At 35.5% G+C, this 11,373-nt stretch overlaps 1 protein-coding gene across 1 annotated transcript; it reads left to right on the forward strand.

The window, feature by feature from the left end:
- Positions 1-3,105: 3,105 nt before the first annotated feature.
- LOC110727424 (F-box protein SKIP23-like) lies at positions 3,106-8,007 on the forward strand. The gene is made up of 3 exons (XM_021906986.1): positions 3,106-4,383; positions 6,192-6,312; positions 6,416-8,007. Exons 1-3 carry the CDS (start codon positions 3,170-3,172, stop codon positions 6,926-6,928), a joined length of 1,848 nt encoding a protein of 615 aa, XP_021762678.1. The 5' UTR covers positions 3,106-3,169; the 3' UTR covers positions 6,929-8,007.
- Positions 8,008-11,373: the final 3,366 nt, after the last annotated feature.

Here is an 11,373-nt window from a genome sequence, read left to right on the forward strand (position 1 = left end):
GGAATTGAAAAAGACATGTTACTGGTTAAAGGCGGTCTCTTTTTAAAACTGCTAATACAAATAGCAGCTTTAAAACAAAAACCGATGTTATTAGCGATTTTGCGGTGAATAAAAAAAAAAAAAAAACCACACCGATCCTACGTGGACGGTATTTGGGAATTTATTTTAAAATCGATGTATATAGGGAATTTGTTTTTGTTTTTAATCTTACCACATTAGGTAATATCCGTGCAATGCCCGGTATTTTAACTTAGAGCATGCATTTTAAATTATTGAAATTTTTACTGCGATTTATTTTACAAATTTTCAAAATGTAAAATAAATACTAGGAATATGGCCTATTTTTTGATGAGCTGAAATTATTTTTACTGAACTGCAATTATTTTTGTTGAGCTGAAATTATTTTTGCTGATTCTCTGTTATTTCTTCTTTGAAGTTAATGATTTTTATTGAACTTAAATTATTTTACTTAACTGAACTTTTATTTTTATTGAATTTTTTTTTTAATGTGAGTGAACAGGTAGGCCCTAATCACTTCTCCTTATTTTTGATAAAGTGAAATCATATTTACTAAACATAAATTATTTTTACTGAATTGAATTATTTTTACGTGAGATTTTTCTAAAAAACAAAATCTTACTCATATTATCTTTTACGATATACTTGCTTTATTAAGACCATGGTAAACATTAAATAATTGTTAATGTTTGAAAAAATTACTTTGATAAAAAAAAACCTTTTAATCTTCGTATACGGAGTACTATATATACGATTTTTTACTTCTTATATTTGTATATGTAACAAAAAAAAAAAGCGGGTTTGTTAAATGACGCCCTCATTTTACTAGGTAACGCCCGCGTTTAAACATGAATGGACGAACATACCCTTGCCTGTATTATACGTTTTTCTTCCCGCTAACTCAATGTAACATTCTCTCCTTCCAACAAATAAACCACCCACCAACTAGGTTACCACCGACCAAGGGCGAGGTTATCTATCACCAGAATTTAAGTCGTGTTTTTTTTTTTGTTGGTTGGAGGCCAAACGCCTAGTTTTTTCAAATATCTCAGGAGAAAACGCCTAGAAATTTCAAAACTCCTAGGGAGAAACTAAAATTCTAGGCGTTTCTCCCCATGGAGTTTTGAAAATTATAGTCATAACTTTTGATCCCGAACTCAAATTAAGACAAATAATATACCGTTAAAAAGCTATGGATGTCTACTTTTCAACCCAATTAAAAATCAGGTCAATATCATTTTTATTTATAAGATAAGGCCGAAATTGTGCAATAATATCGGTTTTAAAAACACGACTTAAATTCCTATGGTAGTTATTTTCATGGTCGAATTTGAACTTAAAACCCTTAAAAATAAAAATAAAAGGGCATTAAACTCGTGCGGCAACGGTATTAGAGGTGTTTGCAAAGAACGAGAAGAGGAGAAGGAGTAGAGGACATGATAAGAGAGTAGGAGAAGAGGAGGGAGAATAGCGAATTAGAGAAGGAGAGGAGGAAAGCTGAGAAGAGGAGAGAGAAAGAGAAAGAGAAAAAAGAGGCGGGGTGAAAGTAGGATGGGGGGGTTTTAGGTTAAAATAGGGTTTAGGGTTTAGGGTTTGGTTTTTATTTTTTTCTATTTTTTTGATTAAATTCCGTCGGAAATTCTCGACGGATTTAAATTCCGTCGGAAATTTCCGATGGATTATTTGAATTCGTCGGAAATATCCGACGGAATATAAATATGTCGGAAATTTCGGTTTTCCCGACAAAATTATGTGTCTGTCGGAATTTGATGATTCTTGTAGTGTTAACGTGGAAATATATGACGAAATATTTCCTCTATTTTTATTTAGTTGCAACTTGCAACGGTTTGACTCCATTCCTACTTTAAATTTATCAGATAGTGTTGATTGTTGAAGTCAAGTAATTAGCTTGATTATCAGTAAAGGTCTTTTCAGAGTTTGTTTGAAGAATTAGTATCAATTTTGTCAAATAAGAGGAAAATGATTTTGCCACACCCAAACGTGATTTAGGCACTTCCATTATGAGAATACGATTTTCTATGCTCTTCTCATGTGTCAATATCATTAATAAGTGTGCCAAAAAGCCCAAAATCATTTTTCTTATGAAGCGTGTTGTGGATATAAAGTGATGCATCTAAAAATTATCCATATCACCATATGTAATTTCTGCCTTTCTGGTTAACTTTAAATTTATCGGACAGTGGTGATTGTTGAATTCAAGTAATTAGCTTGATTATAAGTAAAGGTATCTTCAGAGATTGTTTGAAGAATTAGTATCAAATTTGCCAAAGAAGTGGGAAATATTTTGGCCACCCAAAAGTAATTTAGGCACATCTATTACGAGAACATACTTTTCTATGCTCTTCTCATGTGTCAATCATAACATAATATAATACTAAAACAGACACCAGGAATGACACGTGTCATGTCCTGGTGCTATTTTTTCCCTCAAAATTTTTTTTTCCCCTCAACTACTTATTTTAAACTATCCTTTATTCATTACATCATATAATAGTGATTCACTTTCCTAAAATAATATTTATTTACGATTCACATATTTTTCATATCTTTTATTGTATAAATTATTATTTATATCTATATTATTCCATGTGTAATCAATATATTATATAAATTACATTGATTTTAAAATATATTTTATTGACTTTGATTGATTCCACATAATTGATTATATTTCCAATATGATAAATATTTTTCATAGTTTATATATTTATGAATGAGTTATTACATGTTATTTAATTTCAAAAATATTTGTACAAGTATATCTTTTTCACAACTTATTACTAATTGAATTATCTTTGTTTTTTTTCCTACGGAATTAATAGTTTGATTTATAAATCGTGCATTGCACGGGCACTATACTACTATGCTAGTATCAATAATAGGTGTGCCAAAAATCAATTTTCTTAAAAAGCCAATGTTGCGGCTAATTAGGTATAAAGTGATATATTTGAAAATATCACCTAAATTGACTATAAAGTGATACATCTAAAAATATCACAATGCTTCTATCATTAGGAATAGTCGGATTTAATAACTCAGGTTACATAATGTAATTTCTGGTCAAAATTAAAGTTTATGCTTCTCATCTGCTAAATTGTTTAAGTTGGGGAAGTCAAAAGGCGCGGAGAGAATGGCTCAGAGTTCAGCTACAAGAGGAAGAGGAAAGACAAGCCGGTGCCGGAAGCGAGAAGTAGATTGGTCGGAACTTTCACCGGAAGTTCTATTGGCTATAGGAAAGCGCCTCGAAAGTCGAATTGACGTCTGCAAATTTCGATCGGTATGTATAAAATGGCGCTCTTCTTTACCCCTTCCTCAAAACCCTAATTTCTCAAACCCTTTATTGCCACTTCAACTGCAAATTCCTAAGGCAAACCCTCTCCCATTTAGTAAAAGTTTTCACATCTTTACGCTGGTGGCAACTACTGTTTTTCTTGTTCAACCTCTTGATTTTGATCCTAATAATTCAGATTCTAAATGTATGATTCTATCTGTAGAAGAAAGAAAACCTGGCAAATTCCGAAATTTGTACCCTGTTTCAAGAAAACCCGTCTCATTTAAGGACCCCACTTTCCCCAAATCTTTAAATTTAGCTGAATTTCGTGTAACTGAAATTGGAAAAGGGTATCTTTTAAGGGTTTTGGCAAAATCAAATTATGCGGAGCATGGCTATGATGGGTGTAAAGTTATTTTGTGTTTGAACTCTGATGAAACATGTCCTTATAATGCTGCTGATAATTGCACAGCTATAGTGCTCTATACTGATGGGACTTTGATTGGTTTAAATTTGAGAGATGGAAACTGGAGGTATGTGCATCAAAGCTTAGTTAGGCGGTTTAAGGATGTATTATGGCTGAGAGGGTTGGTTTATGCTGTTGATGATGGAGGAAGACTGTATGTTATTGATCATTTGACTCTCAAAGTGATCGAGACCATTGTTGATCATCCGATTCTTACAGGTTTTCACGCGATTAGTTTGGTGGGTTCATCTGATGAAGTATATCTAATTGTTGTTTCATGTAAAAAGACTTACAAGCTCAATCAGATGCAACGCAGATGGGTTGAGATGAAAACTCTAGGAAATAGGATGGTATTTTTGGGTTTTGATGGTAGCTTTATGGTATCTACTAAAAGCCTTTTTGATTGTGATGGCAATATTGTGATTTTCAACCGTGAAATTTTTGGTGCATATCAGTTTAACGAGTCAGTATTTAGAGAAGCAGCCAGAGATCTTGGGATCCTTATGTACTCCGAAGGAACTGGTGTTGCTTTGTCTTATGAGACTGTTTCTAATGCATTGTGGCCGCCTCCAACATGGTTCTGGCAATATACATTTCCATCCAACTGGTAATTTGAATTTTACAGTTGCACTATTTTGTTTATCTTTCAGTAGTTGCCAATTGCTCTAAAAGTTTTTTTCTCAACTTTTAAGGGTCTTAAACATTATGCTGTCATTGCTCTTTAGACCCTTGACCACTGAAGATTTTGACAAGAATATCTGTTGCTCCAATGAGACTCCTATTAATATCCTTGTGTAACAGTTAAGCCATTGTGTCATTCTAAATCTTGAAAATATATTGAATTTGCCTTGATTTTTCTGCAATGTGGGTTTAGGAGCAATGGGCTCCTTTAGGGGTAGAGATAGGGGTAGCACTTATTATATTGTGCAATTATCAAGTAGAAATCGAACTTTCAATTTTTATAGGGGCCGTTTGTTTTCGATAGGGGAAGTGGAAAGGAATGATAAGGAAAGGTATAGACAAACCCAAAATTCCTTGTGTGTTGGGGTAGCAAATAAAAGGAAATGAAAGCCACTCTTCATTCTCTTTCCTTCAACCACCATACCCACTCAATCCTCACTCTAGCCTTTTCTAATACCGTACCCACACTCAATTCTAGCTCTAGCTTCTTCTGACAGTGTACCCACCTTGACCCTCACCACTGTCTTCTTTCACTTTCTCCCCGATCTTCACCACCACCACCATAGTTCCATTCACAAGATGCTGCTTTCTCCACCACCACCTTGCATAACTGAGTCTTTTATGGTTATAAGTTGACCTTAAATACTCCAAAATTTGAATTTTCATGGTTAAATTCATTCATCAAGTCTTATTTATGTGAATGGTTTGTCTCTCTCTAGATCTCTTTTTGTTCCCCATCCTCTTTCTTGATGGATGTAATTGATTTTCGGTGAGGTGGGGTAGCTATTGGTCAGGTGGTGTTGGTTGGGCGGTGTGTTGGGGGGGGGGGAGGAGGTAGCGGTTGTTGGCTAGTGTTTGGTGGTGGGGTCTAGTATGATTGAGCTGTGTGTCGGGGTAGTCTACGACTCTACTTTAATTTGTTTTGGTGGTTGGATATAGAATAGTGGATGGGATGATTCCCTTGGAGGGGGGGAATCATGGTAGAGGAAAGTGGGGAAAACATAGGGTAAAAAGAATGTAATAACCTATCAAACAAAAATTAGGGAATCGATGGTGTTGTACCCCTTAACATTCTTGAAACCCTCAAACAAACGCCCCTTAGTACTACATGTTCTCTTGTAAATAGAAATTTCCTTATTATAATCAACTCATGTACTATATGTTCTCTTATAAATAGAAATTTACTTAAAGTTGTACTATATGTTCTCTTGTAGATATAAATTTACATAAGTTGTGCTATGGCTTCAAAAGGTATAACCATTCGTTAGTATTCCATTCTGTTTTATTGCGTACATCTAAGAGGAGTCAATGAGTAGTTGCAAAAATAATTGATTGAAATCATGGGCAGAAATTCAACAGTCTGTTTTGATTTTCTGTAATATTTACTGACAAAGTTCAAGAATAATAGCATGGAAAGAATGGTCATGGACTCATGGTCAATGGCCTGGTGAAGTAGGTGTTATATTACACTCATTCTTGTAATTTTGTTCTATGTGATTGTACATAATTTTCTAGTATGATAGCAATATTCCTACGATGCGTCAAATCTGTCACCCTGCCTGTTTCCAAAGTCCCTTTTTCCTTATAATTCATATTTTGCAGACTTTATCACGTTACTTTCAAGATGTATTTTTATTTAGTAAAATGAAAGCCAAATCTAAAGCATGGTTTCCTTGAATGCAAAAGTAGGAAGGAGGATTTTACTATTGAACTTATGCCCTGTTGTTTCTGAAGGGATGCTGCAAACAATCTGCAGCAAGGTGGACATGACTATTGGCCTTTGAATATTCACAAGAAACAGAAGAAAGCAGCAACCCCGTCCATGCAAGCTGACAAACAGCCGCAAAATGCTAAGGTATTGGTTAGATTTTGTAATTTCAGCAGTTATACTTGCCCTCTTTCACTGCATGAACATTTTTCTTAATGGCTCTTCATTTTCTTGATAAATTTTGAAGCAGAGTAATAAAAGTGTTGCTTCTAAAGTGACATTTGAAGGAGTGGATATTAAGTCCGATCTGGTGTCAACATTGCAAAAGATCTGGGCAAAACATGGAAATGTAGTTGAAGGTGTGCAAAGCAAGGACATGTTAAAGTGTGTCCTGAAATCATTAGCCAAGGCTGTGATAATACTTCAGAGCAGCTCTGGCAGGACCTTGTCTAAGGAACAATGCAGCGATTTAAGTTCTGTTTTGATGGACCTAAAACGACTCCAATTGAGAGTTGAATGGCTAGAGCCTTTTGTTGAAAAAGCTATAAAGCTTCATCAAAGCAAACCTATGGTTGATGCTCTTGAAGATCTTGAGAAATACATAGCTAGGACCAAGGAAATGAAAATTAAATTCACCAAGGAGTTGGCTAACTTGGAGGAAGTCGAGAAAGAGCTAGAAGAGGATAAGACGCTTATATCCAAGGAAATTCCCATTGTGGGACAAATAGATCTTGACCAGTGCATTGGTGACGGAATGCTTTAAGGTTTTAACTTTTAAGGATCGTTTATTTTGATTTAAGAAGAATTATAATTCATTTTGGAGGATGTTACTATAAATATCAGTGGATGCTTTTTTATTTATTTTTTTCCTGTAGGATGGAAGGTATGGTAGGTCCGAGACTGAAAGGCTCTTATTGTCTCATGTATTGGTATTGGCGTAGCGTTAAGCCTTTTTTTTAAAGAACTCCATTTACGCATAAATGTGGTTCTTTTTTTAGTTGGTTTTTCCTTGGAGAGCTCTTGTCAAAAAAAAGCAGCTATGCTTTGATGAGAGTGAATGATATCTGGTGGTCGCGCTAATGTGCCTACGTAGCCTTTTTCAAAACTGTGGTTGTATTTTGGTTTACCTTGCTGTCTACTATGATTGAACAATGGTTGTAATGAACAATCTTTAGCTTTCCATGTAATATTTGAAATGTTCTGAATCTTGAAGGTCTATTGTTTTACAAAAAGAAGTAGAGCATAAATTCTACGTTCAAAAGCAAATAAGTATTGTAAACAGCTAATGCCTACATACTTTTGAAGCTCAAGTTTGTTTTCTAACTCTCTTGAGATCTAAGTTGTGGCTATTACTACAGAATGTTTTCCCTCTGCCAGGAAGTTTTGCATAAAACTATTGAAGGTTACTCTTGAGCTACGGTTCGAGGGTGGAAGCTATGCATCCTGATACTTGTAATCAGCTATGTACCTATTACCTCATACCTCACAATAGCTAGTAACATAAAAATAGGATTTTGATACGGAGTGCTTCAGAAAGGAAGGAAAGATTAAAAAAAAAAAAAAGAAAGACAACTGCCTCACAACATTCTGGAACTTAAGAAAATTTGATTTTCCAATTCACAAAGAAATCAGAACAATCCCTCCGCAAGGCATTTATCTTGATCTATTGGTACGCATGCTGAAATGCTCTTAGAAACAATCTGCTTCTTATTTGTACTGAATCCTTGCTTCATTTTCGCCATCTCTAAGAGGAACTTTCGGTTCATCTCTTCAACTTTAGCTTTGGCCTTTTCAAGCTCCACCAAAGCAGCATCTAATGGCTTCCTTTTGTGCAATGCCAAAGCCTTCTCTACAAAGGGAACCAACCAATCCACTTTAACACACACTGATTGCAGATCGGACAGTGCTGAAGTCAAGTAACGAGCTTGATTATCGGTCAATGTCTTTCCAGAGTTTGTTTGAAGAATTAGTATCAATTTTGCCAAAGAGGCCAATGTTGTTGCTATAAAATCGCAACTACAAATTTTACTTTCTTTAAGAACATCTCCATGCTTCTTCCAAATCTTTTGCAAAATAGGGAGGTGTTCAGGATGGACATCTACACCTTGAAACTTTGGTGTTGGAAGTCTCAATCACAACAGGCTGCAAACAATTATAGCATTTAAACACTGCTGTCAGGTAAACGTTTCATGATCTCCCTGTGAAATTCCATGGTACAATTGTTGAAACTACCTGAATCACACGAGGAATAACTGAATCCTTCTGAACTGCAGGATCCACTGTTTTCTCTGCTTCCAAGGCTACAACAAGAGATTATACCCAACATGAGCAAAACCCCACAGAAATAATTTTCATCATAATTAATCAAATAAGGAGCGATTTATGTTGGCAGTCTTGGCATGAATACTATAAATGCAGTACAATTGACATAACAAATGTGATCTCATGTACCTGCAGAGTTGGGAGGAGGAATGACTGCAGCTTGTTCTCGATCTAGTCGCATCTCCTCAACCACAGAATGCCTTCAGAAAATTTAAGGTAAGTCTCAACTGACAACACTTATTTTAAAATCTTAATGGTAGTGTCATTTGGCCTGAAATTTCTAGTGTTTCACCTTACATTTTCATGAATACCCTTCTTTATTGTGTGAATTGAAGATTGGACTCCAACAGTATTAGCCTTTCTGATTCCTAGATAATCTTCAGGCTTAAATGTTTATTTAAGTGGTAGGATACTAACATACTATATTAAAATTACCAGGATGGCATGATTCAAAGTGGTGTTAGAAATGTACTTGGTACAACAATTTGAAAGCAAAGAGCAAGCTAAATACGGAGTACAAAGTATAATACTGTAGATTGCAGGATCCTCCTAATTCCTTAAGGCTAAAGTTCTCACGTCCTTAGCTGTTCAAACATACACCAAAAGCCATGCTATGATTTAGTAGTGAAGGGATACAATTCTTTGGCTTGTTTTGTGAAAAGGAACCAAAGATTCAATTAGTTGAGCTAAATTTTTCCCACCCTTCCCCTAATCTGTAATCAGTAAGGAAACTATATAACTAAATTGATATGCTATCCGTGGTATATTCTCTATTTGGTTACCGATAAGAAGGTATCAATTACAAAATTCAGGTTTTTATAAATTACAGTAATTAATTGACTGCTTAAACGATTACAACTTTACCTTTGATCAGAATGCGGTTGCAAGGGAGATGATGTTTGAGGTTGCAACACACTTGAAGGAGGTGACTGGAGTTTGACAGGAAAGTTCGTTAAGCTTGAAATCTTTTGCAAAATAGGGAGTTTAGGATGGACATCTATGCCTTGAAACTTCGGTGTTGAAACCTGGTTCACAACAGGCTGCAAAACAAGTAGATCATGTTAACATTGTTGTCATGTACAAGTTTCATAACGTCCCTGTGAAATGCCATAGTTCGATCAATTGTTGATATTACCTGAATCACACGAGGAACAAATGATTCTGTCTGAAGACTCTGAACTATAGGATCCACTGTGTTCTCTGTTTCTAAAGCTACACAGCATGAGATTATCCCCATCATTAAGTGCAAAACCTTAAAGAAAATCAAGATAGGAGGAAGGAATGTTGGCATAATTAAAAAAAATGCAGTACAATTGACATAACAAAATTTGATCTCGAGTACCTGCAGAATTAGGAGGAGGAATGGCTGCAGCTTGTTCTCGATCTAGTTGCATCTCTTCTACCTCAGAATGCCTTCATAAAATGATTGAAGATAAGTCTCTACTGATTACACTTAGCTTATTTTAAAATCTTCTTATGGTAGTGTCATTTGGCCTGAAATTTCTAGTGTCACACCATACATATTCTTAATTACTCATCTTTATTGTGTGAATCAGTGTTGCACTTCAATATGATTAGAATATTGTCTCATAATGTATACCGTCCACAAAATAAGTTGTATTTCATCCTTCTTGTAAGCATCATCTTAATTGATTGATTCAATGTAATATAGCTCAAGATGAGACCGAAAAAATGTAAATCAGTACGTGTAAAGCTACATCCACACTAGAATTCAGACTCAACTAAAGATTCCTGCTCAATATTAGGCATCGAAAATGATCCAAACCTCCAATTTCCCTCAATTACCAGTTATTCTGATTTCTAGTTGAAGTTCAGGCTCTCATTTCAGTTGTAGAATAGTCTTGTAGAATTCATATGTTATCAGTGGTACATAACTATATACTTGTATAGTCTTGTATAACTAAATTATCAATCAATAAGAAAGTAGCAATTTCAAATTTCAGGGGTTTAATGCTATATCCCAGCAATCCCAAGTACTAGAGACATAAATTACAGTAATAACTTCTTCAACAATTATAATTTTACCTCTGATCAGAATGCAGTTGCAAGGGAGATGATGTTTGAGGCTGCAACACCCAAGAAGGAGGTGACCAGAGTTTGACAGGAAAATTCGGGTAGCTTGAAATTGGTCGAAAAGTATTCTGATCATCACGCGTTCCTAGCTGAAAAACCATAATCTCTTCTTCAACTTTGACATCCGCAGCAGACACCCAACCACGGAACGAATAAATCGGAAAGGCATTATCCGAAAAGACAACGCAGTTGCGAAGCTGACAATCAGGGATATATCTAGCAGGAACAAAGAAACCGTAGACAGTTGACATAAACAACACTTGATCTTTTTCCTCGAAACTTTGGACCATAACCCAATTCCAAATTTTACCATGTTTAGACAGCTTAAATACTTTTAGCATATCTTTCTGATACCTCACAAACAAGTGCAGTTTCTGATCTGATCCTACTAATCGCTTTCGCCATCCTTTGTAAGCACCAGCATCTGAAACTGCTGCAGACACCAGAGTTTTCTGAACAGCAATTTTATGGTTGAATAACTGATATAGTTTCCCTTCCCAATCAACAGCATAAATTACTCCCTTAAAGGTTACAATGTCATCAAAATCATCCACTCCTCGATACGACACGTCAACCCATTCCGGCATATCATCCTCAGCCTCGAAAGACGGGTACCCGCCCAATCTCCCATTATGCAGGACTAACAGTAAGCAGTCATTGATGCGAGGGATAGGCCGTGTTGAGAAAACCACCACTTTATCGACACCCGCAAGAGCCGAGGAAAGGCTAATGTCACTAGAAGATGCAATGTGGTAAGACTCGGTGAGAACCGAGGGGTGAAATTGAGTTACA

Source organism: Chenopodium quinoa, unplaced genomic scaffold (assembly GCF_001683475.1).
Source record: "Chenopodium quinoa cultivar QQ74 unplaced genomic scaffold, ASM168347v1, whole genome shotgun sequence".
In the NCBI taxonomy this organism is placed as follows: Eukaryota; Viridiplantae; Streptophyta; class Magnoliopsida; order Caryophyllales; family Amaranthaceae; genus Chenopodium; species Chenopodium quinoa.